This window comes from Triturus cristatus, chromosome 7, assembly GCF_964204655.1.
Source record: "Triturus cristatus chromosome 7, aTriCri1.1, whole genome shotgun sequence".
Classification (NCBI taxonomy): domain Eukaryota; kingdom Metazoa; phylum Chordata; class Amphibia; order Caudata; family Salamandridae; genus Triturus; species Triturus cristatus.
Genome location: NC_140590.1, coordinates 1,550,441,178 through 1,550,468,809, shown reverse-complemented (window position 1 = coordinate 1,550,468,809; position 27,632 = coordinate 1,550,441,178). Strand labels below are relative to the sequence as shown.

Below are 27,632 nucleotides of genomic sequence, written 5' to 3'. Positions count from 1 at the left end.
TATTCTCGTCGAGCTCCCATTCGTGGGAGAGGGATTTCTGTCTGCTTAGGGCGTCTGCAATGGTGTTGTCCTTGCCCGGCACATAGTCCGCCCTGAGAGTGCTCCCATGGAGAACAAGCCAGTTCCAGATCCTTTGCGATTCGCGTGATAGAGTGAGCGAACGCGTTCCTCCCTGTTTGTTGAGATAGTGCATCGTCGTGGTGTTGTCCGTTCTGACGAGCACCTGGGAGTTCTGGATGCGTGGTAAAAAGGCTTGCAGCGCCAGATACACAGCCCTCAATTCCAGAAGATTGATATGGAGATGCTGCTCCTGATCTGTCCATTTGCCGCTTACTTGGAGGTCCTGTAGGACGGCTCCCCAGCCCTCCAGAGATGCATCGGTGGTGATCACCAGCAGTGCTGCTGGAAGCAGGAATGGCAGTCCTATAGACAAATTCCTGTGATCTCTCCACCATTCCAGGCTCTTGGATATTTGCGGTGTTATCCTCACCATGTCTTCGAACGAACCTGTACTCTGAGTCCATTGGTTCGTGAGGGCTTCTTGCAATGGACGCATCCGAAGTCTGCAGTGAGGGATGAGGAGTATACAAGAAGACATCATTCCTAGGAGTGATTTGTAGGTTCGAACTCTTAGGGACTTCCTTGATGCCACAGCCGTGGCCAGAGATATGATCTTGTTTTTTCTTTCCTCTGAAGGAAATGCCCTTGCGCATTCCGTGTTCAAGGTCGCTCCGAGGAAGGTGATGCTTCTTGTTGGGGACATATAGGATTTCTGGTGATTGAGAGTCAATCCTAGATGTTGAAAAAGATTGGTGCAGGCGTTGGAGGATTCGGTCACGCCTGCAGCTGAAGGTGCCTTTACCAGCCAGTCGTCGAGGTAGGGGAAGACTTGGTGACCCATTTGACGCAGGAAAGCTGCCACAGGTGAAAGGCACTTGGTGAAAATCCGCGGAGCGGATTTGAGGCCAAACGGTAGGACCTTGAATTGGTAGTGCTGTCCTGCCACTTCGAAACGCAGAAACTTTGTGCCCCCTGAGTATCGGGATGTGATAGTAGGCATCCTGAAGATCCAAAGAGGTCATGAAATCTCCTTTCTCTAGAATGCCTAGTATTTCTTGGATCGTCACCATCCTGAACGACTGACTCTTCAGGAAAGAGTTGAGTGCCCTGAGGTCTAGAATGGGCCTCCACTTCTTCTCCTTCTTGCGTATAAGAAAGAAGCGGGAATAGAATCCTTTCTCCCTCTGAGACGATGGAACTCGCTCGATCGCTCCTTTCTTCAACATCGCAGATATTTCTCGGAGTAGCAGTCGCAGATGTTTGTGTGGAAACCTGTGGGGAGGGTTTGCAGGTGGGATGGTGGTGAATTCCAGGGAATGGCCGAATCTTATTAATTGAAGTACCCAGCCATCTATGGCGATGCGATGCCAATTTTCTAGGAAATGGGTCAATTTTCCTCCAATCTTTGATGAGGGAAATAGTCGCTGGACTGGCTGGAGTAACTGGTCACTGGCGTCCGCCGGTGCCCCTCTTCTGGTTTTGTACCCCTGAAGTTTGATCTCCCATAAGAAGACTGACGACCTTGTTGTTGCCTCTGTTGGTACTGGGATTTATTCTGGTAGGAATACGAGGACCTATTCTGATAGGATCCCCTGTAGGAGGACTGGCCTCTGGATTTGTTGCCTCGAAAGGACTGATTCCTTGCCTGCAAAGTACCAAGCGCTCTAGCTGTATCAGTGTCTTTCTTGATTGCTTGGAGCGACTCGTCAATCTTATCCCCGAAAAGGTGTTGGCCGTCGAAGGGCATGTCCAGCACTTTCGTCTGCACTTCCTGCCTGAACGATGTTGCCTTAAGCCATCCCTGACGGCGCAGGACTGCAGCCCCAGCCAGTTGACGAAAACCTGTCATGGCCACATCTATGGCACAATCAATGATCTCGGCTGCCGAGGTTTGGCCCTCAGTAAGTAGTGCCTTGACCTCCTCCTGAACTGCGCTTGGCAGCTCCGCTATATATGGGGCTATATCTTCCCAAAGCTGGCGGTTATAACGCCCTAACAGGGCTATAGAGTTGGCCACCTTGATGGTCATTGCCGATGTGGTAGAAAACCTTTTACCAATCGTGTCCAACTTCCTGCCTTCCTTGTCTGGTGGGGCTGACAGAGGAGAGGAAGGGTTGCGAGAATTCTTCTGGGCCGCCTGGGTTACGACCGAATCCGGTTTCGGGTGTCCATTAAGGCAAGCTGGCGCCGTGGTTGGAGCCTTGTACTTTTTATCCAGGCGTGGAACAACCGCAGGTACAGAGGCCGGCGTCAGCATCAGTTTCTTTCCCTGGTCCCAGAGAAAGTCAATAATTGGGATCGACTTCGTTGTCTTCTTGGTCTGCTCCTTGAAGTCATGTAAGAAGCACTCAGTCTCAGTCGATTCCATCACCATATGAAACCGCGTCGCTGCTCTTTCCACTATCCTATGGAAACCGCCAATATCCACTGGCGGTGAATCTGCTTGGCGCGGTTAAGCTGGGGAGGATGCCACATACTCCTCCTCCTCATCGTGATCCGTCTGGTCTTCCTGGACTTCCCCCTCTTCCATTTCTTCAGGCTCCTCATCAGAAGACTATCACCTGAGGTGGCACTTTCTCCTGGCGGACCTGAGTAGTTGGCCGTGTCTGTTTTGGGGCTGTCGTTGGTGGATTTGTAGTAGGCATCGGGCCCCATGTCTCAAGTGCCGGTGATTCCGGGAAACGTTGTTTGTAGTCCCGGATAAGGTATTTGAGGTCATTAACAATTGACAGGGCAAGGCATACCATCGGGGTGACCTCCGTGCGAACCTGATCCCGGGAAGGGTGTTCATGGCAGCTCATCTCCTCCTGTTCTTCGTCCGTGCTCTGACACTTGACGTGCAGCTCTGAAGGGGAAGTAGCCTGATCCAGGAGTTCTTCTTCAGACTCCTCACTCCGAAGAATCTCCATAGGCAAATGAGTTTGCACCTTACTTGGAGACGTTGTTTCTGGTGTAATCTGTTTCCTGATCAGTTTGCCAGATCCAGAACCCTGTACAGGATCCCCTGCCGTCGTCCGTGTTGTTGTCGACGGTGGTAGGGTCATAGACGACGTTTCTACGAGTTTGGATTTCTTCCATGGGTCAGTAATACCAATGGTCGACAACGATTTCTCCGTCGACGATACCCTCGTCGACGGCATGGCCTTCGTCGACGGTGTCTCCGTCGACGATGCCTTCGTCGACTATGCGCTCGTCGACGATTCATTCGTCGTCGACGCCTTCTTCGTCGTCGACGTCTGCGACCCTCCCGTCGACGGGGGGCTCCTCATCGACGATGTCGTCGTCGACGGGACAATCTTCGTCGTCGACGAGGACTTGGACGTCGACGACGGCTTTAGCAGTATAACAGATGAATTAGGTGTACCTGCTGACGACGATGGAGTGGTTGTCGTCGACAAGACTGACGACGCTGTCGTCGTTGACACAGTTGTCGTCGCTGTGGAGAGATAACCTGGCGCCCCAACTCTTTTTTGCGCTGAGGAGGTTGTCGCAATTTTGCTGGCCGACTGGGTAGGCTTCTTAAAAGTCTGAGAATCCTTGTCAGACACTGAAGATTTTGAAGATCTTGCCTCTGAAGACTTCTTGTGTGCCTTCATAGGAGGAGTGTCTGAGGGGCCAGGAGACGTCACTCTCGGCCTCTTGAGGGAGACTTCAGAGGTCCTTGAAAAGCTTCCCTCTGAGGATACCACACTCTCCCTGTCCTTAAGCCTGTCCAGCCAGATGAGCAGACGACCTTCCCTGTCCCTCAAGGTCTTGTGAGGGAAAGACCTACATATTTTACAGTCCTTAGGAACGTGGTCAGGATAAAGGCAATATAGGCAGAGGTCATGCTTGTCGTCCACATATAGCCTCTTCTTCCCACATGAAGAGCATGCCTTGAAAAGGGCTTTCTTCTGGGATCCAGACATGCCAGAATTTTAGAAGAAATAAACCACTCACTGCAGTGATAAGTGGCCTGAAGCAATCTCTGTTCAAGTCCTTGAAGAAATAAGTCACTTTTAAAAGTGATCAAGTTGGTTTTAAAGAAATCCTGAGGAGAACTCAGGCTGGAGACTCCCTAGCACAACGTGCGGTAGAAAATCTGAGGGACTGAGGCTCCTGCCAGGAAGGTTCTAGAGGGAGGTGATGGCTGATTGGCTGGCTCTGAGAGTTTGGTCCTTTTTACATAAGGACAAGGATAGGCCACTAAGGAGAAGCCCTTAGGCCTATTTTTCTCTATGTATGTCTATAGGACATTACTTTTTTATGTACCGGAGGCTCCCGTCCCGACGACGGGGAATGATTCAGGCATGTGAATCTATGAAAGACACCCCTAATACTGGATAAGTAAGTGACTTCTCCCTTTTTCTCAACAATAGTGTGGGGTCCAGACCATTTGTCTTGGAGTGCTGCTGGGGCCACTGGCTCCAACACCCACACTTTCTGCCCTGGCTGGTAAACAGTCAGCACAGCCTTTTGGTCATGCCAAGCTTTTTGGAGTTCTTGGCTTGCCTCAAGGTTTTTAGAAGCCTTCTTCATATACTCTGCCATCCTGGAGCCTGTGGAACCTCTCTGTAAGCAAACAGAAGGCAGGGTAAAAGGATGTCCCATCTTCGCCTAAGCTTGTCTGGTAACCCTTTTATCATTCCCTTTAGGGTCTTGTTGAATCTCTCAACAAGCCCATTGCACTGTGGGTGATAGGGTGTGGTGAACTTGTAGTTCACACCACACTCCTTCCACATTGCAGTCAAGTATCCTGACATGAAGTTGGCACCTCTGTCAGAAATTACCTCCTTTGGAAAGCCCACTCTGGAGAATACTCCAAGCAGGGCCCTTGCCACAACAGGAGCTGTTGTGGTCCTCAGGGGAATAGCTTCTGGATACCTGGTGGCATGGTCCACTATCACCAGTATAAATCTGTGCCCAGATGCTGTTTGTGGGTCCATTGGTCCTACAATATCTATGCCCACTCTTTCAAAGGGAACCCCCACCACAGGTAGTGGTATAAGGGGGGCCTTTGTGGTGCCACCTGATTTGCCACTGGCTTGGCAGGTGACACAGGAGCGACAAAACTCCTTGGTATCTTCTGACATATGGGGCCAGTGAAAGTGAGGGACAAGCATGTCCCAAGTCTTGTTCTGGCCTAAGTGTCCTGCAAGGGGAATATCATGGGCCAAGGTAAGAAGGAAGCCTCTGAACTTCAGTGGTATGACCAACCTCCTGGATGCACCAGGCTTGGGGTCTCTAGCCTCTGAATACAGTAGCCCTTCATCTCAATACACTCTATGGGTACCTTGAGCATTCCCTGCAGCCTCAGCAGCAGCCTGCTGTCTGAGGGGTTCAAGAGAGGGGCAGTCTAATTGAGCCTGCCTCAGATCTGCCCTTGAAGGTCCCCCTGTCCCAAGAAACTCAACCTGATCAGGTTCAAGTTCTTCTAGGACAGTTACTTCAGGGCTCTCAGAATCATCCTCCTGGGAGGGCTGATCCACCACCTGAGGCAGGGGGGAAGGCACAGCCTTAACCCTACTGCTCTTTCTCTTGGGTTGTGACTGGTCCATAGTTTTAGGATCCAGCACTTGTTCAGTGGTGCACTTTTTGGCCTGTGACCTGGTCACAGCAAGGACATGTGCATCTATCCCCAGCATTTCTGCATGGGTCCTATACTCCACTTCAGACCAAACTGAAGTTTCAAGATCATTGCCCAGTAAACACTCTACAGGAAGGTCTGAACTAACAACAACTTTCTTGAGGCCAGTTACCCCTCCCCAGGAGAAGTTAATAGCCACACTATGGGAGGTAGTGGCATTGCTAGCGTTGGTCACTAGGTAATTCTCACCTAGTATGATCGGTCCAGGGTCCACAAAGGCAGGTGTCACCATTGTGACACTAGCCCCAGTGTCCCTGTAGGCCTGAGCCATTCATTGGTTGATAAAAGGAGTCTGTCTGTACTTGCCCAGGTTACTGGGGCCTACAGTAGAGGACAAAGCTAAGTCCCCATCACAGATCAGAACAGCCTGAGTAGGTATCCTGACTAGGCCAGAATCCTCCTCAGTTCCCAGGGTTAACCCTACTACACCCTTTTGCTGGGAACCACCACTTACAGCTGGACTAGGGGGTACAGTTGCCTTAGGGGCAATGGTGGCTGGGGGCTTATCCTTTTTGGTGCACTCACTAAACCAATGTGAGTTGGACTTACAATAGTTGCACCATGGTTTCTTTTGGCCATCTTTCTTTTTATCCTTTTTGGGACCACCCTCCCCCTGAGCCTTTTGGGGGCCTGGTGAAGACTTCTGGTCTTTTTGTTTCTGATCATTACCCTTCTGGTCTGTCTTTTTCTGATCACCGCCCTGGTTCTGGTTTTTCTGCTTAACTCTAGTCCTGACCCATCTATCCGCCTTCTTTTCCAATTCTTGGGGAGAAGTCAGATCAGAATCAATCAGGTGTTGATGCAGTAGCTGGTTTTGACAGTTGTTAAGGATTTGTTCTCTCATGATCAAATTATACAATCCTGTATAGTCCTTAACCTTACTTCCCACTAGCCAGTCTTCCAGAGCCTTAGTGGCACAATCTACAAAGTCAGTCCAGTCCTGAGTCTGTGTCTTCTGGGTATCCCTGAACAACAACCTGTACTGTTCAGTGGTTAGGCCAAACCCATCAATTAGAGCACTCAATTCAATTCAGCTTTATTCGGAACAAATTAATGTCCATAAAAGCAAACACAGTCACATTCACAAATACAAAACATGAACAACTTATAGCAGACATGATCACACTTCATAAACAATATGAATAGTTAAAAAACATTAATTACACCTTAAAATTACATATCTACATCTAAAAAATACATACTTTTCCTCAGGTTGATGCATTTGTTTAAAAAGGTAGCAGTGTAAAAACAAATATCAGCAGATTGTAGATTAAAAATCAATTTCATAGCCTGCTCAACCGTGCGTGTACCATATTTAACAAACATGGGCTTTAGCAGAATAATACGAAAGTTAGAGTACAGCTTGCAAAATAATATAAAGTGCATTGTGCTCTGCTTGGAAAAACCGTCACATCTACAAGGACCTATTGGGTATTTCCTCATTACAGGATGTGCCACCAGATGATGCACTGTTCCAAATCTCAATCTGGTCAGCACAAATGTATGTGTTGGTCTGGTGACAAGAGTTAAATAGACGGGAAATCCATCCATGGACAAATATCTGTTGTAGAACATAACAGTGGACAAGGTACCTGCAATTACTGTTCTTTTCCTCTCTGCAAAGGCCAGAAAGACCCTTTTCAACTCAATCTTGGGGATCAATAAAACAGCGTTTGGATCAGTTACAATATTCAGGTTAAAAATATCCGAAAAACACATAATAATGTATTTAATCCAGGGTATTGCTATAGCTTTATCTAATCGCATACAATCCTGGATAATAGACCTAGTGAAGGATTTTTCTTCATTCAGCCAATTTGATCTCCACAACATCAAAGGTCTAAGTGACAAAAGATCGGATAGATAGTTAACATTTAATTCTTGGTGACATAATGCATTAGAGGCCGAAGTGGGTAAACACAAAACTTTAAGGAAAGAATTCTGTTCCAGTTGCAACTCATGTACGCCACTGTAACCCCAAATTCCTGCCCCATATAATGCAATCGAAACACATCTAGCCTGATAAATTTTTATCATATCTCTGGTCCTACGATCCCCAATTTTCTGGGCAAATCTAAAAATTCCGTGTGCATTTCTAGCCATTTTATTGCGTATATTATTAAATTCATGTGTCCACTTTTTATCCTCAGCAAAGGTTATACCTAAATAACAGAATTTGTCCACCTGCTGTACTTTTAACTTATCTATAAAAAACCCTTTCGCTGCATGTTTAAATTTCTTTGGACCACAGATCATTGTATAAGTTTTGCTTTTATTGATGACTAGTTTTTTGACTTTGATAAAGGAAGCAAAACTATCCATTAATCGTTGTAACCCTATCGGTGTTCTTGACAACAATACAGCATCGTCGGCGTATAATAACACCGGAACGGGGGTACCGTTAATCATTGGAGCATCTGCGGGTACTTCTTTTAAAATTGCATCAACATTATTTATAAATAAAATAAATAAAAGGGGAGCTAAAACACAACCCTGCCTTATACCACGTTTAACGCTAAAGTTCCTGGTGCATTCGCCCTTCCTACCAAAACGTACACATGTTTTTAGTCTCTCGTACATCCTGGCAAGAAAATAAATTATGCCCTTTGGCGCCCCTATTTCCAACAGGGTCAGCCACAAAATAGAGTGGTCGACCATGTCGAAGGCGCTACTTAAATCAGCAAAGCACATGTAAATATGGCCAGATTTGGCTTCACTGTATTTCCCGATCAATAATTCTAAATTAATGCATTGATCGAGTGTACCCCTACCTTGCCTAAAACCATATTGGCTATCTGTCAGAATATGGTCCTGTTCTACCCATTCTTCCAGTCTAACCAACATAATCCTACTCGAACTTTTTTCTGAAGCATCCAATAATGAAACTGGTCGGTAATTTTTTGCATCGGACCTAGATCCTTTCTTATATATAGGTACAATTATAGACTCCTCCCAAGTTAGCGGGGGGTCTGTACAGACCGCGGCATTAAAAACAACAGCCAACAACGGACCCCATACTTCTGGCGCATCCTTATATACATCACTTGGGAGCCCATCCGGGCCTTGGGCTTTTCCTCCCTTACTTGCCCTTATCCCTCTTTCCACTTCTTCCACAGTGATATCGAGTGGTATAATAGGCCAGCTATCTGACCCGACATTACTATTTTTATCTGAGTCAAAAATACTTGAAAAATGGGTAATCCATCCTTCACAGGAGACATTTGCTGTCAACTCCGGCATATTTGTCTCCTTAAGGAACGGGGAATTAACTGTTGCCCAAAATAATCCAGAATTCGAAAGTTCTGCCGCCTGGTTAAGAGATTCCCACGCTTGTAGCTGCAGAACCTTCTTCCTTGCTTTAATAGCATTTTTGTATTCTAGCCTCAGAGTAGTTACTAGTTTTTTATCCCTAGGTCTTATTGCTAGGGCCTGCTTAAGATCGGTCAGGGCAGCAGAACAGATTTTATCAAACCAAACAAAGCCAGATTTTTTACTGCCCCTACTACTGCTTGTGAACTTGTCGTTAATGGCATTGTTGATACCTTTAAAACTAGATAAGACCCGCTCATGATCTAATCTATTTTCTAAAATAAAGACAATGTCTGCTAGATTCTTCATGATAATAGACTTGGTTAATTCAGATGCTTTAGCACCTATCCACCTCAACCTTGCCCCATTAACCCGGTGCGCTTCAATATTTTCAACCGTAGCCCCTATCTCTCTATCATTCTCTTCCCACAAAGTCATGGGCACAATAATAAAATTGTGGTCACTGGTGTCCATTATTTCAATTTCAAGTGGGCCAAAACAATCGGCAATACTGGAGGATACCAACACATGATCGATTACCGAATTGGCCCGCCAATTCCTAAATGTGGGGATAGGTGAACCATTACTATCCCTGCAACAGTCCAAAATTTCCAGGTCAAGGCACCCCATTAATGTATTCACTTTTTCCCCATACATATCATGCCCAAAATGTGTGGCCTCCCATCCAGCATTATTTGTAACCCCACATGCTTTTGTGGGTAGTAATTCACATAATGAGACATTAAAATCCCCACACCAGATAATATCAAATACTTCATTAGAATTCAAGCTTAGGTTCTCAATAGCATTGGCCAATTCGGTTACAATTCTGCCCCTGGTACTATCAAAAATGTTGTTATAGTAATTGATCAGAAGGATGTTACGACTTTTGCCTTCTCGGATCCAAATCATCTGTATTAGGTCACCTACCGGCACATATTTTATCACCGTCATCTGGCGGTGGACCGATACAAGGGTGAGTAAACCCCCCTTAGCTCTTCCCGGTCCCTCTCCATATGCTGGCAGGTTATATGAAACGAACCCCTCATAATCAATATTATCTTTGCACCAGGTTTCTTGAAAACATAGGATATCATACCTATTAATAAAGGAATTCCAACCCGGGTCCCTGCTTTTAGATTTCAGACCAGCTACGTTCCAGCACACCAACCTGGAACATATACCTGCTCTGATGGTGATTATAAAAGTATCCTAGTGCTCGGGCACATACATTGCCATCTAAGATTGGGAGAGATGCCGCTCTTAAGAGGACGGTAGTAACATGCTGTGGGTATTTAAAGTTAATAATTACACAGTCCCCCTTTAGTCTTTTCCTGTCACTCCCAATCCAGTTGGCTCTCCTGGTTGTCAAAATGTTATCAGAAAAATTCAATGGGAAACCAAATTGTCTATTTAGCCACGACAAGCATTTGTTTTTTAGGGAATCATGAGTTTCTTGAGGACCCTTATTATCTAGCGGTGGCACATTTGTAAGTACCACCACATAAGGAGCACACTCAGGTGGGAGATTAACAGCGCCCTTTATGTTATTTCCCTCCCATCTGTTTGCGTTATCTATAGCAGGCAAATTAATGCCTGGTGTATGGGTGCTCATTTGAGGTATTGCCAGGGTAGCACTATCGTTCCCTTTATTCCCAGTGGCTTTCTTAGCAGGGTCTCCCTGTACTTGAATCTTATTTTGGGTGTTAGTAGTGTCAGTTACTACAGTTGTAACAGAAGTAGCAGCAGACACTTCTCCTAATTTGCCTAAGGCCTTATTTAGCAAACAACCCAGTCTGACAACTTCTTTCGTTAACTCTTCTATTTTTAAAACCAGTGGATCTATAATGTCCTTAATCTTGGTACTAATAATCTCCTCAATGTTACTAACAATATTATCCTCAGCTCCCACCTTATTAATTTTACTCAAAGCATTATTCCCCATGTCTTTGTCTGGTGAGACTGCTGATTTCTTCCCGTTACACAGTGTCCCCTTTTTAGTCGGGAATTTCCTACATGTTCTGACTGCTCGTATTTTTGGGGAAGGTAGACATTGTTCCACCGTGTCAGGGCAGTCATCTATTATGAACTCATTGGGGATAGTTTGTGCGGGCTCAAAGTGTCCCAACTCAGTTAGCTCTACCACCTCCGGGGTAATAGTATCAGAGTGATTGTTTGCATCCTCCATGCCAGAGGTTGATAAACCTCCTGCAGGGCTCTCTAGATGCGGAGTACTATTTTTCCCCAGCGACTGTCGTCTTTCAGAATTTATCTTGCTAACCTTCTGAACCAAGTAGTTATCCATTGTACGTGGCCCCGAAGAGGGTTTAGATCTAGACATATTGTAAGTCGTCACACCCTCGTCAAAAGCCTGCTGAATTGATATAACGTTATGTCCGTTAATAATCACATAAGTAGCAAATTTTAAATCACAAACTATTAATAGCAAATAACTCAATATCACCCCCGCTGCTTCTTGAAACTCTTATATACAGGACCAGCGTCTCTGGCCCAGTCCAGTCTCCTCAGGCCTCTGAGGGCCACAGAGGGCCCGCCCTTTGCCCGGGCTTAGCCCGCGCGCGTCCCGCGACGCGGAGGGAGCCTCACAGTAATAAGCGCCTCAGGGCGCGCAGGGAAGCGGAAGATACCGCTAGGGACTCTGGGGGCTGTAGTCCCCTTCACGGCGTCCAGCGCGGTCTCAGCGTCCTCCGGCCCCCGGGCGATGCAGAGTGCGCAGCGGAGCGTCCTTCCACCAGGTAGGCTGTTAGCAATGTCCCCCGCTCCACCGAGGGAGCCTCACAGTAATAAGCGCCTCAGGGCGCGCAGGGAAGCGGAAGCGGGAAATACCGCTAGGGACTCTGGGGGCTGTAGTCCCCTTCACGGCGTCCAGCGCGGTCTCAGCGCGGTCTCAGCGTCCTCCGGCCCCCGGGCGATGCAGAGTGCGCAGCGGAGCGTCCTTCCACCAGGTAGGCTGTTAGCAATGTCCCCCGCTCCACCGAGGGAGCCTCACAGTAATAAGCGCCTCAGGGCGCGCAGGGAAGCGGAAGCGGGAAATACCGCTAGGGACTCTGGGGGCTGTAGTCCCCTTCACGGCGTCCAGCGCGGTCTCAGCGTCCTCCGGCCCCCGGGCATGCAGAGTGCGCAGCGGAGCGTCCTTCCACCAGGTAGGCTGTTAGCAATGTAGAGCACTCTTCAGGACAGTGTAATTGTCTGCATCCTCATCACTAACTGTGAGGAGCTTGTCTCTACCTTTCTCAGAGAAGGAGAGCCACAAGATAGCTGCCCACTGACTTTGGGGTACCTGCTGTACTTTGCAAGCTCTCTCCAAAGCAGTTATCCATTTGTGGATGTCATCCCCACACTTGTAGGGAGGGACAATCTTGCTCAGGTTTCTATTATCATAGTGCCTGTCTCTATCCTTAGGGATATTGCTGCCACCAGTGGGTTCTGACCCACTTAACTTTTGCTCTCTAGCCAGAGCAAGCTTCTCCTTGGCAAGGGCAAGTTCTTCCCTCTGAATCCTCAGATTAGCTTCCCTCATTCTGGCTTCATGCTCCTTTCTCTCAGGGGAAGTCATTCCCCTGTGGGAAGAAGCATTAGAGATGCTAGAGACATGGGAGTGGATGGATTCCCTTGAAGGGGACCTCTCTCTCCTGCTTCTCTGGTTAAGCCCACTTGGGGGTCTGTATGGGGGGACCCCATGCAAACTCCCATGTAAGCTTAGGTTAGCCTGGCTAAGTCTTCCTACTTGGCCCTGGCTGTCTACCTCTTCATCTGAAGTCCCTTCTGACTCATCTGTGGTGGGTAGACCCTCCTTTGTACCTAGGGTACTGGCCTGTGAGGCCCTAAAAGTATCATACTCCTCTAGGAGTTGTATTAGCTGAAGGAGGGTATGGTTTGCACCCTGTTTTAACTTTCTGGACGTACACAATTGTCTCATCTCCTGAAAAGTTAGGGTATCATATCTAGAGGGTGTCTTCTTCAGACCTGCCCCTCCTGAGAGAGCATCTACTTGACCTCCTCCCAGAGACATGATCTAGTGAGGGTGTGGTGTGCGCACCTACCTACACTAGTTGTTTCTACTAAACCTCTCTGGTAGTTGTAGTCAGGGTGTGTTACTCCCTTCAACCTACAACCACTAAGTCTAGTAGGACTTAAGTATTATAATCTATGTTATATGTACCTAAACAATATCTGTGTGATCTTTCAATTTAGTATCTCAAGATTACAATGGTATTACAATAGCAAGCTCAGATCCCAACCGCTGCTCACCAATGTGAGAAGTTGGCCTGCTGCCTGATGTCACTAGTTCTAGTGTACACCTTATATCAGTCCAAACAACCCTTATGGTGATTGGTTGTAAAGTCAACCTTATAGACCAGCTATCCTAGTGGTAGCATGGACAAGAGCAGTCTTAGGCTAAACTCTGAATGGCATGTGAAGCCAGCTGTGATACCATATATAATCCCTTGAATACCAAATGAAAGGACACCACAACAGATATATATATATAAAATAAAGTGTATTTATTCTAGTCAAACCCTCAGCACTCTTTATGAGATTCGAGGTAAGTACAACACAGTCTTATTCAAGCATACATTAAGTCACACAGGTAAGTAATACAGTTAGGCCCTAGGGGCCACGCAAACCATATACTAAAGAAGTGGTATAAGGACTACTGTCACGGAAATAGAATAGGACTAGGCCTAGGGAATCGCTGAGGCTACACTACACTACACATTTCTCTGGCACAGGTGGAACTGGTTCTACCTAATGCTCATAGTCTGTCTAAGCAAATGTAGAGCAGAACTGCAAGCAGGGTTCTTTAAATTTAAACACATGCAGCAAATGTAAAGCCTCACAAGGGGAAAAAAAATCCTCAAACTGTCACAACCTCAGATTCTGGGACTTTTTTTAAAGTCCCTTCTTAAATGTAATGGGAATAGAGAAGATCCTCCAACAACCAAGATGCAAGGAGCAAAAGAAGGGCGAAGTAGTACCGGTAGCTGGTCTTTTCCTTCCAGATGTAGTACAATTAGCAGCTCCTTCTGAATGTGATTTGTTCCTTTCCTGTACCCGTGTTCCCATCTCGTTCTTTTAAAACCTTGCTAATGATATTATCTGCATTTCTGTGCAGTTTGAATTGCAGTTCAGGCTTCTGTTCACTTAAAGCCAGATTTACACAAGAACTGATGCTTTGCCATAATTCAGGTCCCTCTAAACAACTGTGGAAAGCCTGGACTCTTCAGCTCATATCAGGTCTTGCTCCCATCTGCTCTCCCTGACATCAGTAGATCCTTCCTCAATCTCATCTGCTCGAGACCCAATAGATACTTCCTCAATCTCCTAATTTTAGGAAGCACAGTGAGTTTTACAACAGTTCACTAACTGGTCCTTTCCCTAATCGACTGGTGCAAGATCCAACAGTAGTCTGTTGAACCAAGCCTGCCGCTTCCTATAGTCTTTAAGGAAGCATTTGACCATTACAGCACACTTCTATTATTCATGGTAATTGTCAGATCTATGCTCAGTGCTTTGTTATCCTTTGTCTCATGGCCTGTTTCATCCCACTCTATACAGACATGTACCCTCCTTGCATAATGGTAAGCAGCTTCACCCGATCACTCCTATTACCCGCTGTGTACAAAACTCCACTTGAAATTAAATCCAGGGTCAACTTCACACTTTGCTAGTTCTCCCTATCAACATTTAGAATTGTTTCTCGAAAGTATGCCTAGCAGAAATGTCTCTTTGAAAAGGAGATAAGTGACTGGATTCAGGCTCACCAGAATCTGAAGATTTCTCTAAAAGTATTTCAAACTAAGCTACGACTTCAACATTCAACAAATCAAAGCCCTTAAACTAAATGTGCTATTAAGTTGTATGAAAACCTAATGGAACAGAGCAAACGATTTACACATTAAAACAGAATACGTTCTACCTGAGGAACAGCTGGCAGAAAATATGCAGACGGCTGTGTGAAGGCTCCTAGGAGAGGACCAGGCATCGTTCTCATTGTTGCCAGTCTCTGCATGTACTGATTGGTAAGAATCGCCTTCCTTTCTTCTTTCCGCTGTGCAAGAGCAACATACAGAGGTTTTGTGCTCACTATCCGACCGTTCATTTCAGTGACCGCTTTTGTGGCTTCTTCAGGGGATGAAAAACACACAAACCCAAACCCTTTGCTGTGTCCACTCTCAGTCATTACCTAAAGAGATCACAAATATGGTAGAATTAAGCCAATAGATATCCACATGGACAATAAAGACAAACATGTATTTTTCACTACTCATATCAAAATATGTAGCCACTAGAAATGTGCACGTACCATATGCAGGTTCCTAAACAATTTTGATATATGTAAAATAGAGGGCTTCCAGATCCAATTTAAGGTTAGCATACACTATTGTCACAGAACCAGAAAGCCAATTTAGAAGGTGGAAAAAAACCGCCAACCCTGGTTACTTAAATTCCTATTTTTTAAGTACAAAAAAGCCCGCTCAGGAGTCGTGGAGCCAAGACAGAGGAGAGTTTGAGCTTCAGAAATCAGACAAATTTAAGATGAGTGGCAAGCATTAATTATACACTGCACATACACTGTAGATTTTAGACTAACTGTATCCTAACTTTAAGTGTGCTTAAGCCACAAGAGACAGAGCAACTGTGATAAAGCTTCCAGACAATTAATCACTACTTTTTGCAACCACAGGGACACTGAAACCAATCTTCGGTAATGCGTATGTATGTATGAAAAAAGTCACGTTACTGCAGGATATACAGATATATATATAGATATATATATAGATAGATATAGATACATATAGATAGATATAGATAGAGAGGATAGAGAGGGATAAAGGGATAGAGAGAGAGATACATAGATAGATAGATCGATATGGTCTGCCCCTACATGTGGCAAGCATCTGTTTCCAATTTCAACACAATGTCCTCAGGGAAAGAGGACACATCAGTTCTAGTATTAGGCTCCAATGAGTGTTTTGAGTAGAAATATCTGCTAAGAATAAACAGGGCATGAGTGCTTCAAAATATATAGCTAAATTTAGAAGAATAAGTGCAGTACCCTGACAAATCACGGAGCAAGGGGAACAAAGAGTCCTCAAACCTCCCCCGCCCCCTTCTGATAGCGCATCTGAAAAGGTTCCCAGTGTAATAGCCACCCACATTTTTTTTTGCTTTTCATGTTTAGTTCTACAGTCGTTTTTCTTTGTATGGTGTTATCTTTCTTCCTGCACTGTGGTGGTATTCCATGTCCTTCGCACTAAGCAGCTATAATGTAGCAGCGTACCCAATTAAATAACATCTTTATCTTATTCTTATGTAATTTAATTATGGGCCTTTACTCAAAACCTGTGGACCACAACATGCTTATTTAGTTAACAGATGACACCCTGTAAGCCTCACGCAAAACATATGGCCATTGGGAAGGTTCTCCCCAAGAAGAAAAGTCCATTAAAGACATATGAAATACACATGAAGACCAACTTCGGAGTCCAGCCTTAAGTTCTAGTCACTTTGCGTTGTCACCACTGTACTTGCTGGCTTCTCGGTTCAATTTCTTTTCATCAAGTCTGCACAAAATCAAGCAGGGCAGTACTCAAAGTCATGATAATACAACAAAAATGAAAGCGGAACTGATTTCCTGCACGCCCATGAACGAAAAGACAACCAAGTAAAGGGCAAGTAACTTACCTTTGGTAACGATATATATGCAAGAGACAGATTAATTATGGATTACTCACCTTAGAATTACCCCCAAGCGTCAGACTGGATCCGGAGAATTTTTCTTCAGCTGTACCCCCGCGCTTTGGTAGGTGGCGATGGTCAACTCCACGTTCGTCGTTAGCATCGTGGTCGCCGGAATGACGTTGCGGTATCTACTTAAGACGCCGCCCCTGTGCGCTGACGTCACTTCTTTACACGACATTCCACGCCAGAAGTGCAGAGCCATGCACGACACTCACCACTGGTGCACAAAATTAGGGCCCCGAAGGTAAGTCCCTTACCCTAGAGGTCAGTTCGCAGAACGGAAAGGATGGGTGGGGCTGTGAGGAATCAATAACTAATCTATGTCTCTTACAGATATATCGTTACCGAAGGTAAGTAACTTGTCCATCCGAAAGAGACAATTAGCTATGGATTCCTCACCCGATACCCCAGCAATACCAACCCCAGAGGTGGGTCTGCAAACCAAGTTTACCCCAGAAAGTCCTGGAGAACTCAACGGCCAAAGAAGATGTCTCTCCGGACTTGGCTGTCCAAGCAGTAGTGTTTGCTAAACGTGTGCAATGAAGCTCACATAGCTGCCTGGCAGATGTCATGAAGGGGGACTTCACGCCCCAAAGCAGTAGTAGTTGCAGTCGCCCTGGTGGAATTGGCAAACAACCCCACTGGAGGTTCCTTTTTCCTTAAAGCAGTAGCAGTAGTAGTTGCAGTCGCCCTGCTGAAATTGGCAAACAACCCCACTGGAGGTTCCTTTTTCCTTAAGGAATAGCAGATTTGATGCAAAGAACGACCCATCAAGAGATGGTTCGTTTTTGCACAGCCCGACCTTTCTTGGCACCCACATAGCCAACAAAGAGCTGGTCATCCACCCGGAATAGTTTTGTGCAATCCTGATAGAATGAAAGCACATGTTTTGGATCCTCTTTAGAAGGGTGCAAAGGAAGGAGGAAGGTGGGAAAAGTGAGGGTCTGTCCTATATGGAAAGAGGTAACCACTTTGGGAAGGAAAGAAGGCCTAGTGTGAAGGACAACTTTGTCCGGATGAACAGCCAGGAAAGGAGGTTTGGAAGAAAGAGCCTGAAGCTCACTCAGCTTGCGAGCAGGTTCAAGTCCCCCTGGGGCATTACAAAAGGAATTGGAGGAAACAAGTGAGTAATGCCCTTAAGGAAGCGATTTACAATAGGGGACTTGAAAAGAGAAGGCTGATCAGGAAGCCAAAGAAAGGCCGAAATAGCAGAAAGCTAGCCTTTTAAAGTGCCCACAGCAGAGCCCTGCTGGGCCAAAGAAAGAATGAAGAGGAGAACCTCTGAAAGGGGTGAAGAAAGGGGATTCCCAGCCTTTGCTGTGCACCATGCCACAAATTTGCTCCATTTACAGGCGTATACCATTTTGGTGGAGGGATGCCTCGCTGCCAAGATAACGTTACAGACTTCGGGTGGAAGGTCGAAAGATGTCAACTGTTGCAGTTCAGTCTCCACGCAAGGAGGTGGAGGCTGGACAGGTTCGGGTGGAGACTGTCCCCTGCTGCTGCGACAGAAGATCCTTCCGAAGGGGCAGTGTGATCGGCGGATTCATGTTCATGTGTAAGAGCTTGAGATACCATACTCTTCGAGCCCAGTCCGGGGCCACAAGAATGACTTGGGCCCAGTTGCGCGTATCTCTTTCAGCACTGTAGGTAGAAGTGGTATAGGCATATAGCAGACCGCAACTCCACTCGCGACGAAAAGCGTAGACAAGCGAGTGCTGCCTTGGAAATTCCAACGCGCAGAACTGCTGACTCTTCGGTGGCGAGTAGATTTTACCAAGACTCTCCCCACCGCTCAAAGAGACCTTGCACCACCTCTGAGTATAGACGCCATTCGTGATCCATCATGCACCGGCAGGCGAGTTAGTCCGCCCTGGCGTTCAGAGAACCTGCCAGGTGTTGAACCACCATGGACATGCTCTGATGTTCCAGCCACTTCCAGAGACGAAGTGCCACCTGACAGAGGGTCCACAACCCCCCCCGCCCTGTTGGTTGCAGTACCAAATGGCGGTGGTGTTGTCCATGAACACCTGCACTACTCTCCCTTTGACAGAAGAAAGGAATGCGTTCAGTGCAAGACAGATCGCCCGAAGCTCCAGCAGTTTGATGTAGAGCCCAGACTCTGCCGGAGACCAGAGGCTTCTGATCTCCGCCTCCCCCATGTGGCCACCCCACCCCAGAAGTGATGCATCTGTCACCACTGTGAACTCTTGCTGGGGAAGGGAGAGGGACCTGCCATTGACCCAATCCTGGTTTGTTAGCTACCACTGAAATTGATGTGCAGTGCCCTCCGAGATCTGGACGCAATTGGAAAGATTTCCCTGATGCTGTGCCCACTGGAACTGCAGGTCCCACTGCAGAGCCCACATATGCCACCTGGCATAGCCCACCAGCAGGATGCAGGAGGCCATGAGCCCAAGTAGCCTCAGGGTCAATCTGACCGAAACCCAGGATAGAGGCTGAAAGAACTGAATCATAGCCCGAATATCCAAGACTCGCTGCTTAGGAGGATAAGCCAGAAGCTGCGCTGTTTCCAGAACCGCTCTGATGAAAAGGAGCTTCTGAGAGGGAATCAGATGTGACTTTGGCACGTTGATGGTGAACCCCATCGAATGCAGGAGGTCGGCCGTAGTCCGGAGGTGGGAGATGACAGCCTGGGGCGAGCCTGCCGTCAACAACCAGTCGTCGAGATAGGGGAAGACTGGAAGCCCTGATGTGCGTAGATGAGCTGTGACCACCGCCATCACCTTCGTGAACACCTGAGGGGTGCTGGTAAGGCCAAAGGGGAGCATGGTAAACTGAAAGTGTTCGTGGCCTACCCTGAACCGTAGGTAATACCGATGGACCGGCAGGACGGGGAGTTCAACGCTACCATCCAGTCTCCAGGGTCGAGGGCAGACAGGACCTGAGCCAGTGTCAACATTTTGAACTTCTCCTTCCGGAGGAAGCGGTTGACGTTCCTGAGATCCAAGATAGGACGCAGGTCATTGTCCTTCTTGGGCACCAGAAAGTAGTGGAAATAAAAACCACTACTTCTTCTGGGGCAGGAACTCTGCCTTGGCCAAGAGAGCCGTAACTTCCTGTTGGAGAAGGGCCAGATGATCCTCCGACATACGATGACTTTGAGGTGGCATGGATGGAGGGGTAGTCTCGAAGGGGAGGGAGTAGCCCCTTAGGACTATTTGCAAAACCCACATGTCCGACATTATGTTGAGCCAGTGAGGGAGGTGATGGCGAATCCTGCCGCCCATTGGCGATTGGTGGCCCTGAAAGGTTAGACTAGGAGGGCTTGGAGGCTGCTGCAGAGGGGGCGCTGGTGGACTGGCCCACCCGCTGGCCCCCGACCTACGACAGTGGGTCCCCACGTCCCCTGCCGCACAGAGGCTGGACAGCTTGCGCATGCCTGTGGCTCTGGGAGGAACGTGGCGGGGTACGCCTTCCGTAGCCATGAAAGGGGCGAAAAGCAGACTGCGCAGGGCGAGAGGTGAAAGCGAGGCCCAAGGATCTTGCCGTAGCCCTGGAGTCCTTAAAGCGCTCAAGTGCGTTGTCTGCATTGTCGCCGAATAGGAGACGGCCATCAAAGGTCATGTCCAAAAGTGTAGCTTTGACATCACCCGAAAAGCCAGTGGACCTCGGCCAGGCATAGCGTCTAAGGGCTACGGACGTTGAAATCGTCCTGACTAGCGAGTCTGCGGTGTCCAGTCCACATCGGATGCTGAACTTTGCTGAGTCTCTCCCTTCGACCAGTGCACGGGAGAGCACAGCCTGGGCCTCCTACGGCAACTGCGGCAGCACCTGAGCAACAGTGTCCCACACAGAGTGGGAGTAGTAGCCCAAGAGATATGCGGTGTTCACCGACCGCAGTCCTAAGCTGGAGGACGAAAACATTTTCTTCCCAAGATGGTCCAGCTTCTTGGATTCCCTATCAGGTAGTGCGTTAGGGAATGTGCCTTTGGAAGACGAGGCTTGGACCACCAAGCTCTCAGGGGTGGGGTGTTGGGAGAGGAAAATGGGGTCGCCCGGACCGGGTGGTCGTGTCGACCAATCATCCTGTCCACAGGAGCCCCTGTGTTGGGCTTAGACCAGTGCCCAAAAGGATGTCTGTACAGCAGCAGGGGCTCCGAGGAGGCCGTTGCCAGCTGAAACACCTCGGTCAGGAGGTTAGTCCTGACCGCCACCGTAGGAAGCTCAAGGTTTAAGGCCTCAGCCGCCCTACGCAACACCACTGCACCCTCCACCGTAGCCACGGTAGGGGGAGATAGCATCCCAAGGTCTGCAGAGGTGTCCAGACCACTGGCCTCACCAAAATCCTCTCTCCAGTCCGGTTCCTCTAACTGGTCTGCCCAAGGGTCCACAAACCCTTTCTAGTCCTCCTCTGGTAGCCATGTAGGACGATAGGGAACACCAGGGTAGAACAGTGGTACAAAAGTACCGGTTGGCTCCGGTCCCGATATCAGTCGACTTAAGTCCGGCTGTGTGTCCACATCGAGGGGGAGGCAGGGGTCGACGTCGGTTGGGGACACAACCGGCACTGAGGGGAAGGAGGTGTTGCCACTGGATTTGGTGCCAGAGGAGGTGTCTCGAGATCGACCGGAGCCGATCCAGATCCAGGCCTGGATCCCTGCGGCGCCAGAGTCGAAGCCACTAGCATCAAAGGCCTAGAGCCTCCAGCCAAGTTGCAGGGACCGAAGGCCCACCGGGGGAAGTCGGGTTGCCCAAAGATGGAATAGTGGGCCTCGTAAAAGCTATGAAGTTGGGCAGGGGTTGTTCTGGCTCCCGGGAAGTCGACCCACCAGGCTCCGCGGGCGGAGCCGGACGACTACCTTCCGCTTCCCGTGTCGGCCGACGGACAAGGAGAACGCGAAGAGCGACGGAGCGTCTTCGCCTTCTTCTTGTGCTTCGACTTACCTGAAGTCTTCGATGAGGAGTGGTGGTAATGGCTCCGTGAACTCCCTCTCGACCGGGACCTTGAACGGCGCATAGCGGACTGCTGGGCCTCGAGAAGCTTTCGGGACCACTCCCGCAAAGACTTCGGGTTCATGGCACGGCAGTTGGAGCAAGACTTCGGGTCGTGGTCGCGCTCCAAACACCAAAGGCACACGAGGTGTGGGTCCATAACCGGCATCAATTTGCAGCTGGAGTCTCAAGTCTTGAAGCCGGTTCGAGGACGGGACATCCCTACGTGCACCAGGAGTCGAACGACTTGAAAAGATGTTGACAAAAAGTCGCAAAAAGAGAGTCAAAAAGTGACTTGAGGTACCGCTTTCTCCGGATCTGCGCTGGCTGGCACAGAAAAAGAAAAGAACTGGCGTCAGCATGCAAGGGCGGCGTCTAAGTAGATACCGCGTCATTCCGGCTACCATGATGCCAACGACCAACGCGGAGTCGACCAACGCAACCTACCGACATACAGGGGTACTGCTGAAGAAAATTCTCCCGATCCAGTCTGACGCCTGGGGGTAATTCTAAGGTGAGGAATCCATAACAAATTGTCTCTTTCAGATATAATATTCAAAAGGCAGTCTGACGACCGCCAAGCACTCCGAAAAGCATGTACGTCAGAGCAAAAAGGGGGAAATGGAGAAAAGAGAAAGGAAACAAGCAACACAAACCAGTTCAAAATCAAAAATTCTACCCTACCCGTCATACCCCTTCCTAAGGAGGAACTCAGACCCAAATGTACACAGCATCACATCCATCACAGCAAAATACCACATGATAAAACCATTTCAGTGTCAGAGCCATCTGAAGGTAGGTCACCCAGACACTGCTTGGATTATTCCACCCGTGTATAAACACATTTCATTCCATCAATGGCATGTCTCTGTCTCACTGGGAAGTACAGTGAAACTATAATGCGCTTTACTGTAAACCTTTTCCTGCAATCCATTACAGCACATTTCCTAGATAGTGCCTATCTCCTACTCTAACCTCATATTCCAATACTCGAAATATTTCTCCAGTCAAAACTCAGAAGGGCAATCAGCACTATACTTCCTATATCAACATGGCTGCTCCAAGATTTGAGGCCGCGTGAGAGGTCCTCACTATTGGACATATCGTCTCTACATCGAAGTCCATCAGCTCCCCCATCGCTGTGCACAATTTGGTCTTGAAGGATCAAGGCAGAATTTGCACAGGTAACGAGAAAATATACATCAGAGGCTCACTGCACTAACTGTCTGGGCAATCAATCATTGAGTCAAACAATGTGATGCTCTCTCTGACATTAGACCTGAAAGACTGTTTTTCACAGTTTTGATCAACTCATTGAATATGTTCCTCAGGTTCTGCAGTTTTATTATACTAAATACCTTCCTCTGGGACTTCAGCCTCTCATGTTTTCACATTTTGTCTTCCAACACCATCAGAGAAGCTCTCTGCTCACTATATAACACTTCATCTTACTGCCTTTACAAATGCAGAGCCTTAATGAAGTGGAAAAGTGTCCATTCTCCTAGTTTGCAATTCACCATAATGGAGAAAGAAATCTTTCTTCTTCCATCACCATTGAGCCATGGCAGCAACAGCTCCCATCAACAACTCTGTAGACCTTCTCACACTGTGGTGCCCTAAGCATGCATACTATATCCCCCTTATGTTGTGGCCAGTGGTATAAGCCACCAGTGGTCAAGTCTTGCACTCTTCCAGTAAAATGACCGGGCCCCTTGCTCCCATTAGGCATCATCTTTAAAAACATGCCGCAGATCCATTCAATCCACAGCACTCAGGTACTTCGGCCTCTTCAATTACTCTGAGCTGACCACACAGCAGGCCGCTCACTATAAGCTGCCCAAGGTCTCACCCAACCAGGCGGCCGCAGCCACACCAGCATTCAAGCTCATTACAAAGTAGTGCCAATGTACACCACTACACACAGCTAGTACAGAAAAAAGAGAGGACTCATCTTTCCAGTTATCACTGTCGCCCCTGCTCGGGTCACTATATCTGAGGCACGTTTACCTCCCACTTCAATTCCAGTGCCTGGGTACCCCAGGCTCTCCTAGAAATGCACTTGAGGACAGAAAATTGTGCTGCGATCAGGAGCCCACACCGAACAATTCTAGGCCCAGTTGACTTTTAATTTCTCAGCTCAACTAACATTCACATGAACTTCTGTACCCTCTTTCTGTTTTACATTGTTTTACCCGGACTTCCGGTATTAAAAATCCATGGCATATTTCTTCATTGTTTTATTCCTTATGTCAGGTGCGTTTTAAAGAGATTTAACCACTTGGGGACCTTGTAAGAAGGGCCTGTAACCTAAGAAAGGTTCTGAGGGCCATACAGTCTTTCAAACAAATATTTTAAGATATATTCTGAGGGGACTATTACTGCTCAGTTTCCAATAAGCTGCAGGCTCTTATAATATGTCATTTGGATCAAGTAGACCCGTGGGACCCAGCCGGAGTTTTGCCTGGGGAATCCTTTGATCATGTTTATTGGTGCCTGTCAAAAGTTCCCTGAGGATTTAACACATGATTTCACATTAAGTGCATTTTGAGGCCACTTCTCCGCCCATGCCAGAGGTGCCTCTGTGGCTTGAAACTGGAATTCGAGCAGGACTCAAAGGTCTTGTGTCCAACCCATGGCCAATGCAACCGAAGGGGTATTTTGCTAGGCTTCCTCCGTCAGACCCTTAAGAATGGTTTACAGGGAACACAAACTCATACTAGAATTGCTTCCCAGGTTACAATAGGATGTAGCCATGCCTGGCCATAAAAGCCCTTCAGAGCTTCTAGATAGCCCCACTGCTCCACTTAATCTAACACTCACTGTCTGGCTTTCAATGTGAAGTTCTCTAGCATTTAAAGTATTGCGAGGACATAGTACGGTAGCCCCCATATCATACCCATCTTCTCTCCCGCCACTCCAAATTGTATTTTTCCACTTCAAAACTATATGTCCCTCATTCAACCTTTTCAGCCAAGCCTAGTTCATTTCTATTCCCAGACTATTACAGACCTTAACTGTTGCTCACTCTGGGAATTGTAGGGGACACCATAGTTTCCACTCCGCTACTGGCTTCATGCGGGATCACCACCAGAATTTGCTATATTTCCCAGTTAAACCAGTGGTAGACCATGCGAAGGAGAGGGAGCACCAAGAAATGCCTTTCGCACATAGTAGAACTTTGCCAGTTACCCCGGTTATAATCCCCATGACCAATTTTGCCCAGTGTTCCTCTAGGCCACGGAGTCCTTGCAGAATTTACTACAGTAATTTCTAGACAAGGTATACAACTCTAAAAATAGTGAAAATAAAAGTTAACAGTCTAAACCAACCAATATATGCAGATGAAATACTTGAGGCAATCAAAACTCCACCTTTCACTAAAGCTCCTTTTATGGATGGACCTAACTTTATTTGGCCTATGTATTATGCACTTTTTTTTTTTTTAAAGGGGACTCAAGTGCCCCAGCTCCTCTGAGTACCATGGTGCTGTGAGGCCCTTGAGCTGCACAGGAAGCCTACTCCTGAGGGGCCATGCTGATACTCGCTTAGCTGATATAGATAAGGGCTGGCGTGGGAGTCTGCTTCTGCATTTCCTCGCTAGCTTGAGCAAGGGCTGGGTACTTGAGGAGCTGGGTGCACCCCGCTTTCCTCAGACATTGGTACCAGGAGTGGGTGAGGGCACTCTGCCATATTTGGGAAAGGTAGCGCCCTGCCCCCTTTGGCCCTTTACTGGTGCCCCCTGAGAGCTGTAGGACGGGGGTATTAGACTTTCTGGTCTTTAACCCCTTGTGCGCTCATGACGGAACCACGCCGTCATGAGCCACGAGCGGCGTGTGCTCATGACGGCGTGGTTCCGTCATGCTGCGGCCGTTGGCGGCCGCTCCTCCCACGCGGCACTAATTCCCCGCCTGTGCGGGCGAAATAGACAGTGGGCGGAGTCGTGACGGAACCACGCCATCATGAGCACAGCTCGCCCGTGACTCATGACGGCGTGGTTCCGTCATGAGCATGGCGGCGCCGCGCTCACCCCTCAACCCCCCCAGCGCTGCGGCGGAATTTGCGCCGCAGCGAAGGGGTTAAAGGGTGCTTTTTGTAAGGAGTTGTGTTTTTTTGGCTCCCTGCTGCAGTCTCGTCCCTCTGCCTGGCTCCTGATCTTCTCTTGTCTGTGAAGGTGTCTTGCACAGTCCCTTCACAGCCAGCAAGCGGAGAACTCCAGCTCCGCCCTAGTTCACACAGCCATCTCACCCCTTTTCCACCAAACCTTCAAAAGGTGAGCATCTCTGGTGATCGGCTTCAGAGGTATAGGTCTCCTCCTTTATTTCTGGGGACCTGGGCTGTCTCAAGCCCAGGTGCGTTGGGACAAGGTAACCAATGCAGATTTCTTCCCACCTGTGACTCAAGCACAGTTAATGGCTCTATTGTGTGGGGCTGCCTTCGATCCTCTTGCTAACTGCCACAGTAAACAACCTTGCCTAGTATGGGGACAAAGGAAATTAAATGAATTATGAGATGAGCCTGGGAAATATGAAAATCTCAGTGTCATAACAGGTGTAGATAAAAAAGGAACTGTACATCTACACTGATGCATGTTTACCCCTATATTGATACCTCGCTGGAGCCTGTAAGCCTAAGTAGGGCAAACCTATACTGGATTGCAGACTTTGCTTACATCGTGTAATACAGTTTAAGCACCACAAACTTTCAGCAAGCACTAATGACCTCCACTATGAAGAGCTACTAACATTAGGAGGCCTACTCAGAGTCAGAACCAATCCCTGAAGGCACCCATCTGCTACAGGCTACCTGTGTGCAGATAAAAGGCATGTGCAAGACAGTAGTCTCATGCGCAGCATGCTCACGAGTATGGGTGGGTTTCATGTGTAGCCCACACACTGTGCCTCTTACCCTAGCTGCGCAGCTGCAGCCTTATCTTAAAAAGCAGACACGAGTGGTTAGCACTCTCAGTCCAATTAGCATGAATTAACTGAATAATACTCGGAAGGTGAGACTCGCTCACAGTAAAAGTTCAAAAACCAGGTAGTCAAAAGCAAAAAATACAGGTGAACTGAATCGGAAAATTAAATTTGCGACAAGCTGTTTGCGTTCAAGAGGGGCAGAAGAATTAAAGACTTAAAAGTCAATACTAGAACACAGAAAATCAATGAAGGCATTACCAAACTCGGAGGAGTCTACCCAGAATAGTGGGAAAGTTCTTGTGTGGGATTTTACAGTGTCTGCACACAAAAACTTGATCTGGGTTTGGAGACCACTGAAAAGTAAGGGAGACTTCCAACTTTTTTTTTTTTTTTTACAACAATATAGCATATTTGCTAACATACACAAGACAAGCCACAAGATGACCAAACTAGTGAGAGTTTACATTGAATCATTATTGAAAAAAGTAATGTACACAAGAAATGAACGAGCCACAAAGTTCAGAGTTGGATATTTATTTCAAAATGTTTTTATTGGTTTTAGTCTGAGAAAAAAAAGACACATACAAAAACCAACAACGGTGGGAGGCCACAGCTTGACTTACAGTTCAAGATATACAGGAAGCACAAATTACATTTTCATCTTGTGTACTAGGACTCGATCTGTGACGACAACCATTTTTATATATCTTAACTGAATGCAGCTGTCGTTGACAAATAAAGCATCATATTTTGCTCTCAGAGTGAGTCTTGTTGTTTTCCCTTTTTGTTTTGGACACAAGCGATTACCACCAATTACCGCTTTTTCCCACAGAACTTAAAAACAAAACAATACAATCAATAGTATCACAGCAGCATATAGTCACGGATGGTCATGGGCGAGGTCAGGCCAACGCAGGTAGGACCCAAACCGAATCCCACAAGCCTCCCAGCTCAAGAGTCACAGTCAGACAGATAATTAGATATGGAAAGATGGAGAG

General features: G+C 47.5%; 1 protein-coding gene across 3 annotated transcripts in view; it reads right to left on the bottom strand.

The window, feature by feature from the left end:
* Window positions 1–27,632, bottom strand: part of LOC146812352 (embryonic polyadenylate-binding protein-like) — an 818,377-nt gene that overhangs the window by 152,391 nt on the left and 638,354 nt on the right. For all 3 annotated transcript variants that reach the window (XM_085619346.1, XM_085619345.1, XM_085619347.1), the window contains one exon: window positions 14,937–15,203. In XM_085619346.1, coding sequence (XP_085475472.1) covers window positions 14,937–15,203 — 267 coding nt within the window. The remainder of the gene's footprint in view (window positions 1–14,936; window positions 15,204–27,632) is intronic.